This window comes from Chanodichthys erythropterus, chromosome 8, assembly GCF_024489055.1.
Source record: "Chanodichthys erythropterus isolate Z2021 chromosome 8, ASM2448905v1, whole genome shotgun sequence".
Classification (NCBI taxonomy): Eukaryota; Metazoa; Chordata; class Actinopteri; order Cypriniformes; family Xenocyprididae; genus Chanodichthys; species Chanodichthys erythropterus.
In genome coordinates, this window is record NC_090228.1 from 19,313,112 (window position 1) to 19,330,114 (window position 17,003).

Below are 17,003 nucleotides of genomic sequence, written 5' to 3' on the forward strand. Positions count from 1 at the left end.
GGTAACTAAAACAATTATTTAGCGCCTTTCATTTTACGGATAAAGTAATCATTTTCTTCTGGAAACCTTTTTCTTGCTTTTGGGCATCATAACCAATGTTCTGTTGAGCTGTCTGCTGTCATAGTGACGGTCCACGGGACATTTCATTGCAACAATTATCTGATAACAATAAGATCTTCACTAAATAAGTCAATCATGGAAACAGCAGATGGCGCTCTGGTGGGGTGTGTGTAAATCAGTGGATTCCGGTTAGATATCCTGGAGCAACTCTTCAAAGACAGATCCAACCAATAACCATTCCAGGGGAGCATGCCAAAATGCACTTAAATCAGCAGCCAAGGGCATTTTCACAAGTGAAGAGTGCTAGACATGTGGGGCAGTGAAATTATTGCAGAGACAAAGAGATCTGGCAGAAAAAACACATCACCATCTGGCCATTATGAATGAGACATTTATAAACAATCAACCCACTGTTACACAGTGGACAAGCCTTGAGATTTAGCTTTAGACTGCCGCTCCGAAGATATAAGGAAAGAAAAGATTAGAAATGATCATCAGGGATACAGAAAAGGGGAGTAATAAAAAGAGAAACAGAGAGGGTGAACCAAACTGTTCACAAGAGATGCTCACATTTGCACTAGTGTAATTAGAAAGGATGGCCAGTGTCCAGTGTTGAGACAGAGGGGCCAAATTGCGGCACATTAAGAAGTAGCACATCATTTCACTGGAGCACTGACAGTTTTATTAGGGTGTATAATAGGCTGTCTAAATGCTCCTGGACCATTCCACTGATTGGATTCGTAGAGAAGCCTTTAAGTGTTGGCATTACGCATCTCTCTGTGCGAGTAAGCTACACCTCATGTCATTGACTCAGGATCAGTAAAATAGAGAACGCCTGTTTGTTAATTGGTAAACTGCATGTATATCTTGCTAGAACAGTAAGTGCTGAAGAACAGAATGTTAACCAAGTAAGATATTACCACTCATTCATCCAGAGTGTTTCCTTGTCTACGTCCTGAGACATTGTAACAGGCTCCAGCATCCCTGAGACCCTACATAGGATATACGATTTGGAGAATGAGTGAAAGATCTTTGTTACTAAGACTAACAAACAATCATAAGCCAAAATCTATTCCATTGTGTTCTCTCTGATCCTTTCACTGGGAGGGACTTTCTAATCCCTGACCCTAAACCCAACCCCTAAACTCTAAATCTAACCTGTATTTCTAACCCTGATTTTAAACCTCTGACTCCCACTTCTTCAATTAACCTGGATTCTAACCCTCAGCAGCAACTCCTACTCCAAACCATAACCCTAACCCAACTCCATTATGGACTCCCTAATCCTTTCACTGAACCCTGACCTCAAGCCCAATCCCAACTCCAAACCCCAACCAAAATCCATTATGGACTCCCTGATCCTTTCGTTATTACTCTTTTGCCATAACTCGACTTGCGTAGGCCATCTGCCGGAAGCTAGTTATTTTAGTTAATAAAGTTTGGATATAAAATGTGGATATTTTCCCCCTGGAGTCATTTGGATTACTTTTATGATGGATCGATGCACTTTTTTGGACTTCAAAATCAGGAGTGCCATTCACTACCATTATAAAGCTTTGAAGAACCAGGAAATGTTTTAATATAACTCTGATTGTGTTCGTCTGAAAGAAGATAGTATTATACATCTAGGATGGCTTTTGGGTGAGTAAATAATGGAATAATTTTCATTTTTGGGTGAACTATCCCTTTAACCCTGACCCTAAGCCCAATCCCAATTCCAAACCCCAACTGAAATCCATCATGGACTCCCTCATCCTTTCACTTAACCCTGACCCCAACCACAAAATTCTAAATCTAACCCCTATTTCTATGCCTGTCCCAAAACTCCTTACTCCTAGCCTTTCATATTACATGGATCCTAACCTTCAGCACCAAATCCTAATTCTAACACCAACCCAAATCTATCATGTACTCCCTGATCCCACCCTTAAATTCTAAATCTGACCCCTATTTCAAACCCTGATCCCAAACTCCAAACCTCTTACCCCCACCCCTTCATCTAACCTGGATCCTAACCCTCAGCACCAACTCCAAACCCAAACCCTAACTTCAACCTTAAAATCCCAACCTAAAATCTTAAATTTGATCATCAAAAAGAAAATCTTGAATTTCCACACACAAAGCTATCATACGACTTCAGAATACTTAGGAATATAATGCCTCAAAAGAAAGAAAACGAAAGAAGAGGTGCAGATAAATACAGATGGAAGCAACATTGAATAAAACTGACCCTGCGACTTGGCTTGACAGAAACTGTTGGTTTGTGTAAATCATCTTCTGTCCTCCTTATGTCAGTCACGGTATGTTTGAACAGACGGATGTTAAACTCGGGTGGTAGCGTGATGCAACAGGCTGCTTAGTGTTTCAGGGCTCACTGTGCAGTCTGTATGCACACAAGGATGATGAGGACGAGAATCGGACAGATTGCTGGTGTATGGGACATTAGGCCATATTTGCTTTCAAGTGACCATAATGACCTTCAAGCAAGCTAATTCTGTTGGTGGCACAGAAGAGTATCTACCCACATGCACTCGAAACAAAACATACGTACTAGTTGTGGGTCAGTGCCCTTGAAAACACACATGGTCACTAAACAGAATGTAGTTTCATTACACTTCACTTTGGTGAGGCACAAATCTCAACACATTAAGACGAATAAAGGAAGTAATGAATACAAATAACCTTACTGTGATCAGGATTAATCAAGGTGACTTCTGTACCCCTCATCATTTCAGGTGAACTGAATGACAATAGAGCTGAATGCCCAATTTTGAAGCAGACTGATTTTCAAAGGTTCATATTTCCCATTCAGTTCACTAGACAGCAATAACACTAGATTGTGCAAAGAATTTTAATGCTGTTAAAAGTTTTTAAATAATACCAGTTGGAGCATTAACTTTGGCAGCCCTAAAGTACTAAAACTAAAAAAGCAAATACACTAAAAAAAAAAAAAAAAAGTGACAAGTAAACTTAACTAAACTAAACTAAGACAAACTGAAAGTAAAATAAAGTTATGTCACACTTAAACACTTCAGTCACATTTAAAAATACCTGAATGTCATTGCATTAGATGACAAACTATCAAACAAAGTGTAGTCTGGAAACAAATAATTCTGGAGCTTTTCTCCAAAAGTCATTTTTGCAGTTCCTGTTAACCAACTGGTGTCACGTTTTTAGTGGACGTATGAAGTCAGTTCTTTAAGTTAACTATTTTTTTTTTATTTTTATTGATTTATCACTTAAAGGTGCAATATTTTTGCAGTAAAATATCCAAAAACCACTAGGCCAGTGTTATATATTTTGTTCACTTGAGTACTTACAATATCCCAAATGTTTTCAACTATTTGTAAATCGTGAGAAAATTGCAATTTTTACCAAAGCTCCGGGACGTGTGAGGAGTCGCCTGTAAATTGCGTCATACTCTCGTTACCCTCAGTTTCCGGTTTTATTTTGTAAAAACCATGGAAACACCAAAGACGCTTTTATATATTACATGTTTTAATAGACAAGGGAACAACTGTATGGTTACATTTATAGACAGAAAACTAATTGTTGTTATATAGCTCAACACGTTCAGTCTTATTGTTTAAATCTAATTTTCTTGATTTTTTACGAGTACCATGCTTTACCATGCCTCAGAGAAAAACACTATTTTGTGAAGTAACTAACATAGCATAATCAGATGCAGCTTTATTTTTACTAACAGTAATACAGCATTTTCTCCATCATACAATACGTTTTAATATTAATTGCATGCCATTTATCAACACAAGCCATCCAGCATTTAATATGATATTCTAAAATCGATCTAAAATCTTACTGCAGTGTGTCTCAAACAAGTTTCTCACAGCAGCCGTCGAGCGAACGCACAGAGTAACCTCATTACATAATTTTCAGCACTCTCAAATGTATCTGATATGATAAACAGAGCTGCGTTACCTCATACTCATGACCGGAAAAGCGGAAGCGGCACCGGCGACTGTGGCATAATAAAAGTTCCGCTGCTCGTGAGGTGTGTGTTGTGCAGTTGCTCCAGCGGCCTCGTTCAGCTCCCACAACACTCGCTCCTGCTCTGCTTCATACTACAGTAATGATTTCTTCCCTAGTCCTATCCCAATTCTTTTCCACTGGCTGTGATGTGAAGACCCCAAAATTCCGCGTTCAAACTTGCCGTCATCAAGCTACGCCTTTGTTTTGAATAGGCCTCTAGCGACCTCTAGCGGACAGAAATCTTACATATTGCACCTTTAAAAGCTGATGTTTAATGAAATGTTTTGCTTGAAAGTGTGTTTCTGCTATCCTTTAAAAAAATCTTGGATTGATATTTTGTCATTAATGCAATGACATTCAATATTCATTAAATTCCCTTAACCTTAATTATGCATGTGTACTTATGAGAGTGTGTGCATTGGAGTGCATTCGCTCTTCATACTGTATGTACAGCGCATAGAAGCTGTAATCCAGCATACCGATCACTGGGGCTTAACGAGGATTTAATGTCTCTCTTGTTAACCTTTGACCTACAATGACACAGAGGAGAGATACAATTCAAATAAGCTCTCAAAATGCCTCTCTAGATCTTTCTTTCCTTCACCTCCTCTTTCCCGCTTTCTTATTATTAACCCTCAAAGATGAATTGTGACATAATATTGAAGAAAATTATACTCATTTTATATCTCCAATTGTAATATATCTATGAGTCCTTATAGTGCAATAGTAAATTACACTCTTTATTCCAAAAATGATTATTATTTTTTGTTTTGGTATTGGGGTGAAATGTGAAATGAAAGGTTTTGAGATTCTCCCAAATATTTTCATTCAAAATGTGTTGTTATTGTGCATTTTGGAGTGTGCAACATTATTTAATGACTTTGAACAAATGGTGCAATTTTGCTACAGTGGGTCTCTGAGGGTTAAGATCTCTATTCCTTCTCTCTGTTCTGAATCTTTATTCCATTCCCTCACTTTCTTTCTCTCTGTGTTACATCAGACTCTGATTGCTAAGGGTCATAAATCACACTGACTCAAGCTGCTTTTAAAAAGAGCTCATATGTTCTCAGTAAGGGTGTCAGTTAGAGCTAAAGCCATTGAAGGACTTTTTCTGTATTGAATACCAAAACGTATTGAATGTATAGACAGGTGCATGTGGATCAGCTTTTGCTGCCTTTTCATTTCCTAACATGAATGACTCACAATTAATTTTGGCCTAAAACCGCAGCCGAGCTGCACCAAGTGCTTCCATCTGCAATTAGTGCTCAAATTATATGCTTTCTGGGTTCTGACATGCTGGGCAGGCTGTACTCATACCACTGATTTTTGAAACAAAACAAGCTATAAAACTGGAAAAAAAGTATCATGCAATTAAACTGAATGAATCTACTAAACATGGTTGGGTGCAAAATTTTGCTTCTTTCATTTTTTCTGGTCCCACTTTATATTAGGTGGCCATAACTACTATACTTACATCAAAAAATAAGTACAATGTACTTATTGGGTTCATATTGAATTGCAAAACACTTTTGCTGCTATTGAGGTGGGATATGGGTAAGGTTAGGGACAGGTTTGGTGGTATGGGTAGGTTTAAGGGTAGGGGTAAGGTGTAAGGGATGGGTCAATAGTGTAGTTATAAATGTAATTACAGAAATTAATTACAGATGTAATTACATGCAGGTGTTTTAAAAATATAAGTACAATGTAAAAACATGTATGTACACAATAAGTGCATTGTATCAAATTATTCATTTAAATGTAAGTACATAGTAGTTAAGGCCACTTAATATAAAGTGGGACCTTTTTTCTCATATGCATGTTTTTTTTTAAACCACCTGTCAATCAATATCACTGTGAGATACAGTACTAAATTAATGTGCCAAATACTTAATATGAATATGGACAAATCTTAAATTCATTTCAATTAATTAATATATTAATACTATATGTTGGTTTTAAAAGTGTTTTTCAGCTCAAGAAAAAAAGAATGATAAATGATAAAACAAAAATATAACCCAACAGTGTCTATATGGAGCCTATATGTCTTGTTCAACTCAAAATATCAAAAATAAATATCAAAATAAGACCTGAATTTAATAATCATAAAAGTCTGCCAGTCTTAAAAAACAAACATCTCACAAAAACAAAACAAAAAAGTAGGAATACCTGGGACATCTTTGAAAATCTTAATGAAGAGGTATACTTTTAAAATTAATCTTCAGTCAGGATATACTGTATAAATGTATATTTATCTAAATATTTGAAGTATATATTTGAAATCTGAGGGCCATAATACTCTAAAAAATAAAATAAAACAATAAAATAAAAAAATATTTTTTATTTAATTATTTTAATATTTATAATTTAATTAAAATAAAATAAAGGAACATTATAGTTATCATCTAAATCGTCAAACTATCATATATTTTTAAAACTGTCCCAGTTCTTAAGAATCAGTGATATACAGTAAATGACTGCAGAGCTGGCTATTTTATTGAACAGCTGAAGTAATCAATTTCTTAATTAATTGGGTAGAATTTAAAATCAGTCTCGGGTGAGAAACAAGTTATCACCAGCAATAATCAACAGCACTGTAAAATAATCAGTATTGATCCACTGCCCCTCGAGAGCCAGACACTGAACCAGCAAACCATAATTTGTATGTGAGACAGTGTAGGTGTCTGGGACACGGTGTACGTGAGTGTAGGAAGTGCTTGTGTGCTGGAAAGCACATCACTGCACAATGCCATGTGTGAAGCTTAAAATAGCTGTTTGGCATCAGTTTTGGGATCAATTTTGAATTCAGTTTAACTTTAAAGACTCTGTGAAATGGCTTGACGACTGCAGTTTTCTTTCCTAGATTGAAGGTGGAACATATCCAAGGGGTCAATAGTCTTGAGCCTTTGGTCCATTTTACTGTAATTCAAAGACAGTCAATTTTAAAGGTCCACATCTGCTAAAATGTATTTTGTCAACTTTAGAGTAATTTAGTGAGCAAAAAAGGTCAATTTTTTTTATTGTCAATAGCATAGCAAACCGTTTGACATGGAAAGGTTATTTGTCTGTGCTGTGTACTGTGCTTATAAGAGTGCTAACTCGTTAGCTTAGCAACACATTCAAACTCTATTAATTTTGACTATCTGCTCCATTATGTGTTTCTGTTGCGTATTTTGTGCTTATGAGAGTGAGAAGTCATTGCTTAAAGGGTTAGTTCACCCAAAAATAAAAAATTGGTCATTAATTACTCACCCTGATGTTGTTCCACACCAGTAAAGCCCGGGATAAACTGCACGATTTTAGCAATCCTATAAGATCATTACAAGTTGTAGTATTTATGTGTGCTGAAAAAAAAAGGAAGCGGCGAAAAGCGCCCATGTCGCATTTTTATTGGCTGGTCAATAGACGTAGGTCATATCAGCAAACACACTGTGCGATGATCATGCTGAATTTCTGACACTGTCAGAAAATGATCGTAGGCTATCTTTGGTCACAAGACCAAAACGGCAGTCTTTGAACCTCTCTAACTGTACGACAAAGGACCACCGATTAAGAGCCACGATCACAGAAATCGCCACGATTGTTTCCCAATGGCAATCTTTCCTCGGGGACAGTAAAAAATCGTGCAGTGTATCATGCTTAAGACCTTCGTTCATTTTCGAAACACAGATTACGATAAAATCCGATGGCTCAGTGAGGCCTCCATTCACAGCCAGATAAATAACACTTTCAGATGCCCAGAAAGCTACTAAAGGCATATTTAATACAGTTCATGTGACCACAGTGGTTCAACCTTAATGTTATGAAGTGACGAGAATACTTTTTGTGCTCCAAAAAAAGCAAAATAACGACTTTATTCAACAATATCTAGTGATGAGTGATTTCGAAACACTAAAGCTTCATGATGCTTCAAAGCTTTACTAATCTTTTGTTTCGAATCAGTGGTTCGGAGCATGTATCAAACTGCCAAAGTCATGTGATTTGAGTAAACGAGGCTTCGTTATATCACAAGTGTTTTGAAATTTCAATGGTTCACCACTGGGGGGCATGACTTTGGCAGTTTGATACACGCTTTGAACCACTGAAATGAAACAAAAGATTTGTAAAGCGTCAAATATCTTAATTTGTGTTCTGAAGATAAATGAAAGTCTTATGGGTGTGGAATGAAATAAGGGTAAGTAATTAATGACAGAATATTCATTTTTAGGTGAACTAAACCTTTAACTATATGCTAATGTCAAACTATCAGTTTTTACTTTCTGCTCCATTCTTTGTGTGTGCTCTGTATTTTTATTTTAGTAAATTTTAAAGGTCTACATCTGCTAAAATGTCAACTTTAAGGCTTTAGAGTAATTTAGTGAGCAAAAAAGGTCCACTTTCTGTTGTTAGTAGTATAACAATCTATAAAGCACATCGAAATCACTTTCAAACCAAGCAGCATTCTGTTGGTCATTACTGGAAATTTGCATGACCAACTTGCTTAAGAGAGTGCTAAGTCATTAGATTAGCAACATGCTGAGCCTACTGAAATGACAGGATTGTGCACCATAAGGCATAGACTAGCATACAGATTGTCCTCAAAGCTAACAGACGTGCTAAAAGTAACAAAACTCCAATACTGATTTGATAGGGTCTTTAAGTGTGCTGGTTTGGGAATTGTAGGTGTGTGTTTGTGAAAGCATGTTATGCAACAGTCCTTGTACTGAAGGCAGGATATTAATACACTAAGCACAGAGGTAGTACGTATGCATGTTTGTACACTACTGTAATTATGTGTCATAGTCTATTTCTACACACAGTGCTTTTCTGCAAGGTCGCAGGAAATGGCAGAAACAGCTCGTTCTTCAGCGTGACTCAGCGCTTTGAGAAACTGCTAAGAAGGACCAATCAACCAATTAAGAGGCCTTTCCATATGCAAGGCCATGAAAATACACACAAAGCCCAAGAAACACACCCACATCACCACAAACATAAGCCTCCTTACCTGTCCCTCCTCTCTGTACGACCAACGTGGCCTCTGCCCCAACAGGACACTCTTTTAGCAGCTCCACCACCTGCGTGTGTGGCAGGGTTAGTGCGGGTTGCTGGTTAATTTCCACAATCAGATCGCCCTCACACAGCCCCGGGCATCCCTGTGCCTCCAGAATCTGCTTCACCCTCTGTCCTCCATTACTGTCTGCTATGGTGAATCCAAACCCATCTGCACCTTTCACCATGGTAACCGTTAGCAGCTCTCCACCGGCCGCTCCTGACGATGCCATTGAGACGCTGTCCTCCAGCGGCCCGGCGTCCAGGTGGGTGTCTCCAGGGTGGGGCTGTGGCAACGTAGTTTGGAGGGGGTCGATAAAGCGAGCGGTGCGGGAGATGTACTCCATGTAGCTGTCGTAGCTATTCCGCCCGTTGACCAGCAGAGGGCGCTCAATGAGGCCGAGGGGGGACAGCAAGGTGCTGGCTGCGTCCTCCGGGTCATAAGGAAGAGGGTAGCCCCTGCAAAGGACGAGGGTTACGCTTTGTCCGATTGGCACAGACTGGAAAAGCTTCACCACATCAGCGTGGGTGGTGCCCAGGACGCAGACGTCATTAATGTAGACGATCACGTCTCCTGGAAAACATACAGAAAGAAAGATATATTAGCATATATTATATATATATATATATATATATGCGGTCCAGAAACAAAAGGTCAGCGTAATTACCTTAAACATAATTGTGCTTCTTTACAAGATACCACATTCCCAGAATGCATAGTGATAAAATGCATCCAAGATGGTGGTTGAGTGAAAAAATGTTTGATTCCATTCAGAAAAGTATTGATACAAATGAGTTCAATCTGATTACAAATAATATGTTTATTATTTGTGTGTATTTTGTGCTTAATGTCAGTTAAGACATTAGCTTAGCATTATGTGAATGTCATACTATCAGTACTATCTGCTCTATTATTTGTCTGTGCTGTGTACTGTGCTTATAAGTGTGCTAATTAGTTAAGGCAGGAACACACCAAGCCGACGCCGATGAACTAGTGGAGACGAAAGCAGACTGTGGGGTTGGTTGTGTCCAAAGTTGCCCTGACACACCAAACCAACGCTCGACAGCCGACGGCCAAGTAGCACGTTAGTTCTGCGCCGGCGCGAGATGAAATGACTTTCCATACCAGCAGGTGGCAGTATCCGAACAGCCAATCAGAATGATCAGATGGGCCGACGAGCTCCGACACCGATTCAACATTTTGAATTGTCCGAAAAAAAGCCGACGAGGACCAACTTCAGCCAATGGTGCGGAACACACTGAGAAAACTTAGTCGACCGACGAACAAAAACTGCCAGACGGCCGACCGTCGGCTTGGTGTGTTCCTGCCTTTAGCTTACAAACACACTCAAACTCTATTAGTTTTGACTATCTGCTCCATTATATGTTTGTGTTGTGTATTTTGTGCTTATGAGAGTGAGAAGTCATTGCTTAACATTATGCTAATGTAAGGGGTGTTTCCCTGAGAGGCAGTGCCACCTCAAAAATAAAAAATAGGATGAGAAATTAATCCATATTACATATAAAACAACACAAACATCAAATACACAAATAAAATATATGTAGAATAAATGAATGTAGAAATAAAATGAATGTAGAAATGCTTAAAACACTAACTTGATGAGATTGACTTGGTTTTGATAAATAGAACATTTATTACAATACATTGTTAATGTAAAATTACAAAATAAAATTGTATTTGGTCTCTTTTTTTCTTTTTTTGATGCAATGTAATGTTCATTTAACAAGGAAGATGCGTCAACGTTAAGAGTAATGCACATGAATTTACATTTGATTCATAAAAAATGTAAAAAATGTGCCTCCTCATTTCAGAACACCACTGCACGCCATTGGCTAATGTCGAACTATGAGTTTTTACTTTCTGCTCCATTCTTTGTGTGTGCTGTGTATTTTTGTGTCAATTGAGTGAAAAGTCAATAACTTAGCAACATGCTAATGTCAAACTGTCTATTTTGTCTATCTGCTCTATAATTTGTGCTGTATATTTTGTGCTTATGAGAGTGCTAAGTCAATAGTTTAGCAACATGCTAAAGACAAACAATCTATTTTGACTATCTGCTTATGAAAATTAACCATTGTTCTATTATAGTAAAACCATGTTGTTGTTGTTATTTTTTTTTTTTTTTTGGTGTACTGATTACCATTTGTATAACTACAAAAATACCATAGTTAAACTATGTTTTTTGAAGCAAAACAATGGTTATTTTGTAGTTACCATGGAATAACTACAATAACCTTTTGGTTTATTTGTAGTAAAACCATGGTTAATTTTCGTAAGCTGTATATTTTTTGCTCATGAGAGTGCTAAGTCATTAGTTTGGCAACATACTGAAGTCAAACTCGATACATTTTGACTATGGCTACAATAATCAACTGAAATGCTGATGGAGTATCATAATTTGGAACTCATCCTACTGGCCTCAATACGAACTCTTTAACAATGATCTAACTGTCACAAGATCCAACTGGATATACTGAGATTCCAATTTAAAGGATTAGTTCACTTTCAAATAAAATTTTCCTGATAATTTATTCAACCCCATGTCATCCAAGACGAGGAATAAGGGCCTTATCTAGCGAAACGATCGTCCATTTTCAAAAAAATGTAAATGTATATGCTTTATATAAACAAATGATCACCTTCCAAGTGGTTCTGCCAAAACTCCACTTTCATATTCTTCAAAAAAGTTTACGCTGTATGTTCTACGCCTTCCCTATTCTACTTACGGAATGCCAGTTCCATTTTTTTCATTTTTTTTGACGGAACCACTTGGAAGGCGATCATTTGTTTATATAAAGCATATACAGTTGTATTTTTTTTTTTGCGAAAATGACGTTTCGCTAGATAAGACCCATATTCCTCGTCTCGTATCGTTTATTGAAGCTGCACTGAAACTGTAATTTTGACCTTCAACCGTTTGGAGGCCATTGAAGTCCACTATAAGGAGAATAATCCTGGAATGTTTTCATCAAAAACCTTCATTACTTTTTCGACTGAAGAAAGGAGGATATGAACATCTTGGATGACATGGGGGTGAGAAAATTATCAGGAAAATTTTATTTGAAAGTGAACTAATCCTTTAATTTATTTCAGTGTATTTCTCCCACCAGAATATTAGATTTTTTCAATTCTTATGTTGATCCTTGAGTTAATATCTCATTAGAACTGTTTATGATTGCTTCCAACTAATCATTAAATTTCATTAGAACTCCTTTAGGATTTTTTGGACTAGAGGATTCAAATCTCCTGTGTGCTTCACATAAGAAACGCTATTTATGTGGCTTGCTGCCTGTGTAGAATGTTCCAAATCAAACGTTTTGCCCAACAAAAAGAAATCAGTGGGTGAAAAAGCTCACTAGGTTTTGGAACAGAGCTATAAGGGAAAACAAAAATCCCAATGAGAAGAGTTTCTTTAATCAGGGTGAAAAACTTTCCCCAATTTGCGACGATTTTAGTCATCCAATATTTATTCATGTCGTCTCCCCTGGCAACTGTGACAATTACAGCGCACCAATTTGAAGGAACAATTTGAGGGACCTACTCAATCCTTCCCCAAATCCTAAAGAGTCACCATGCCTCAAGCCTTAATTGTGATCTTCGCTTTTCTTTTATAAAGAAGTTTACAATTCCTTCCAGTGATTGTTCACTCATTCAATTTGCCCGTAATGTGAAATCGAGGTTGTGTAGTGAAAAGCATTTGCATTAACGTTTGATGCATGTTTGCATTAACATATGTGTCGGGCCTAATATATCCTTTTCCCTCCATCTTTGAATGCTGACAAAGAATTAAATATTAGAAATGCAATTATTATGAAATTAGATGATTCCAGCAAATGTGGTGAATGTATTTAAAATTCCTAGTGGGCCCAGAGTTTTAACTTTATTTTTAATTATTCCCCCCCCATAATTTTATGTTATAACAAAAGACGCAGGTCTTGAACAAATTACAAGTGATAGCACAGATAAATTCAATCAGGGAAGGACTTAGGGGGCTGGGGGACCCTGGGCATGAGTTTATGTTTGGGCCCTCTACTAACACTACAAATGACCTCAACTAGAACATCATTATGGAGTAGCACAAAATACACAAAAATTAAAATATTCTTTGAGGCTCCTAGAAAAATTAATATGCAACATGCCTAGCCAAAGTTTAGAGGTAATATTAATTAGTCATTAAAATACAATAAAATAGAATGCACTCTCTCAGATGAGAGAAGATCAAAACCCTGAAATAACACTGAGCAATAAAACCAGATATGAACAGTATTTTAAAATGTATTGTCCTATCTGTGTTCTCGTGTCAGATTCTTTCCTTTAATCAATTCAATCTGATGGCTATTACCAGTCAAATAAAATCAGTATCAACAAAATCCATCTTTGTATTTATACTTACTGTTAAATGCAGCTCAGACGTGGATTTACACTGCAATTATAATTGCATAATCACTGTTGGGTGTAATGCATCACTAACTAATTAATTCATAACTATAATTGAATTCTTTTCCTTTTAAAAATGTAAAGTGTGGGATTACTCCTAATTTTTCTGTAATTTAATAAGTTATTTCTAATGTAATGTCATTAAATACTATATAGACTATCTAATAATTCATTAGTCTGATGGTGTTACATGTACGGTGTCCTGTGACCTAGTTTTTCCCCAGTCTGTCTTATTAGTTCATTTGATCCACCTGTGTCTTGTTAATTATCCCATCACCTTGTTTAGTTCCTTTGTTAGTCTCTTGTATTTATATCCTGTGTTTGCCCTCACTCTTCGTCCGTTCTCGTTTATGTTTACACGTGTGTATGCTGTCCTTACCCTGTTTGGAATTAAAGTATTGTTATAATCGTCTTCTTCGTCTTCGTTGTGCTTGGTACTACAACCACACGTAACAGAAGAACGGACCTAAACTTTTTTGTTTATCCTTCATGGCTCTACCCGCAGTCCAGCTCCTCTGCCTGGAGCAGGGAGACCGCTCGCTGGAACAGCACACCAGTGACTTTCTCCAGCTTGCGTGCCTGACTCACTTCCCGGACCGCTCGCTCTGTATTTACTATCGTACCGGCCTGAGCGAGCGGTCCAAGGCACGCATTCCAGCGGGCGGTCCAACGGAAGACTTCGTCGCATACGTGGAGTGGGTGCTGGTGAACAACAACTCCCAGTTCACCATCGGCCCCGCTGAGGACGACACCAGCACCACTCCACATCCAGAGACCAACCATCCGCCATCGACTACGTGCACGATGGAGAAACGAGAGCCCACCGCAGACCGCGGAGATCAACCTGCCGGGACGATTGAGACCGAACCTGAAGAGAGGACGGAAGGAGTCGTCACCCCGGGATGTGAACCGCTAGGTGTGTCTGACCAGGTGCGTGAGTCCGCTACATCGTGTGCTGTCGAGGGAGTGTTAGTGGAGTTCGAGGGCTGGGAAGAGAGCCCCGACCACAACATCAACACGGCGGATGGCATCGTCATGTCTACAGGAACTTTTCTGGATTTATTGGATGTGTTTGAGGAGGTAAATTTCCCTTGTCTTGTTTCCCCGCTGGTCCCGTCCAGCTCAGAACTGTCTGTCTCCCCGCTGGTCCCGTCCAGCTCAGAACTGTCTGTCTCCCCGCTGGTCCCGTCCAGCTCAGAACTGTTTGTGTCCCCGCTGGTCCCGTCCAGCTCAGAACTGTCCGTTCCCCTGCTGGTTCTGTCCAGCCCTGTGTTCCCTCCCAACCTCCCTCTCCCGCCTCCTCAAACCATCTCATCTCTGCCTCCCCTGGTACCCTTCAGCCTCTCGTCAACTCCATCATGTAAACGCATGGATCCGACTCGACGCTTCAGGCCACCAGTGTCACCGTGGACTGAGGTTCTCCTGGCTCCGCCTCCAGCCTTCGAGTCCAACACTCCACCGCGGCCTGTCGACGCTTCGCCTTCGCCGTGGCTCCTCCCTCCCTCGGCTCCACCGGATACCTTCAGCCTCAAGACTCCACCGGGCTCCCTCGTCCCACAGGCTCCGACTTGGTCAGACGTCGTCCAGCCTGCACCTACGGTTTCGCCTGGCTCCTCCTTCCCCCCGTCTCCTCCTTCGTCCTCGGTCGCACCGCCTCCATCTCAGTCTTCAGGTTCCCGGATTCCACCTCGGATGCTCGTCGTCCCGGCTCCAGCTCGGTCTCCAGATCCAGCAGTGTCGGTTGGGCTCTCCGGCATTCCAACTCCACCTGGATCACCATCATCGGTGGCTTCTCCATCGGCCGTCCCCAGGGTGGCGCCTCTCATCTCCCCACGATGGTTCTTCCTGTCCTCGACTCCACCCTGGGGCCTCATCATGGTTGGTCTCTGGACCAACATCTGGCTCCTCCTGCTCCAGGCTTCCCCTTGGCTCCTCCCACCCTCCACTCCCCCTTGGACTATTTTTGTTTTCTGTGGACTTGTTTTTTTTTCATCTGCCCTTCGCCCTCCTCCAGAGCCCCCACCCTTCCCTCCTCTGAACTCCATACGGCGCGAGGCCGCGCCTACCCGGAGGGGGGCGATATGTTACATGTACGGTGTCCTGTGACCTAGTTTTTCCCCAGTCTGTCTTATTAGTTCATTTGATCCACCTGTGTCTTGTTAATTATCCCATCACCTTGTTTAGTTCCTTTGTTAGTCTCTTGTATTTATATCCTGTGTTTGCCCTCACTCTTCGTCCGTTCTCGTTTATGTTTACACGTGTGTATGCTGTCCTTACCCTGTTTGGAATTAAAGTATTGTTATAATTGTCTTCTTCGTCTTCGTTGTGCTTGGTACTACAACCACACGTAACAGATGGCAGTGAGAGAGTGCTCAAAACTCTGCAGATCGCAAAATTTAGTGGAAAAATAAGAGAAATTATCATTCTCTCTAAAGAAATGAGATGTGAACATATAAGACGTAAAAGAGAACTGTTTAGACGCGGCTCTCTGTGTGCGCATTGGGTGTATGAGCAGAGAAAACAGAGTGCAAGTTCTCTTTCGCATCTTATTGCGCTTGAACGGTTTAAAATCATATGAATACCAAGGGCCCTATTTTAACGATCTAAGCGCATGGTCTAAAGCAGTGATTCTCAACCGGTGGGCCACTGCCCACTAGTGGGCCTTGGAGCGCCATCTAGTGGGCCGCGTAAGCAGTGTTAGACTACACCCAAATTATTATTATTATTTTTTTTTAATGGACAAATCTTGATATTTTCTAATTATCTAATTATTCTTATGAATTTATGTGACCAAAACACATATTGTGACAGTCAAGTCAAGATGCATTATCTAAAAGGTAATTTATTTTTAAATATCGCAACACCAATCACGTCGCAATGTCAAATTGAACATCTGTTCGATCAAATGCCGCAACATTATGTTACTATAAAATGGCTCATTTTCTGAAAAGAAATGCAGATTTCCCCTCTTCTGGTCTATGTATCCCTGCCTCTGCTGAATTATTTTTATCCTTGGTGGGGATAAAAAAAAATCCCCCCCTGTGTTATGCTATGCCTACTCCACAAACCACCAACGGAGCATATAAAAATAAAAATCTTTTTTTTTTTTTTTTTTTTTAAACAGTTTATATAGAACTGTCTCTTTACAACCACAACAAACGGGACACTTTTCAGACGCGCATTCCGAGTTCGCCTCATCAGCGCCAGGCTCAAATCAAACGAGCGCGAAAAAGGTGTTGGGTGACTACGAGGGAACTTCAGTTGAACAACAGTGAACTGCGGTCAGATGAGATGTTGTCAGCCTATGTCGGTATGTCGGTAAAATTAACACGACTGCTCACGTTGCGCACTCAAGAATTGCATGCGCAAATGCGCCGGCGCACGCTGCATAATTACTTTATTGTAGCTTATATAAAGCGCAAAAGAAATTACGAGCAATGACCGTCGTTGTTCTGTTGTAAGTTAAGTC

At 39.5% G+C, this 17,003-nt stretch overlaps 1 protein-coding gene across 10 annotated transcripts in view; it reads right to left on the minus strand.

The window, feature by feature from the left end:
• magi2a (membrane associated guanylate kinase, WW and PDZ domain containing 2a) overlaps nucleotides 1–17,003 on the minus strand; it is a 314,903-nt gene that overhangs the window by 49,471 nt on the left and 248,429 nt on the right. For all 10 annotated transcript variants that reach the window (XM_067392232.1, XM_067392242.1, XM_067392240.1 and 7 more), the window contains one exon: nucleotides 9,032–9,649. In XM_067392232.1, the coding sequence (XP_067248333.1) occupies nucleotides 9,032–9,649 (618 nt within the window). The remainder of the gene's footprint in view (nucleotides 1–9,031; nucleotides 9,650–17,003) is intronic.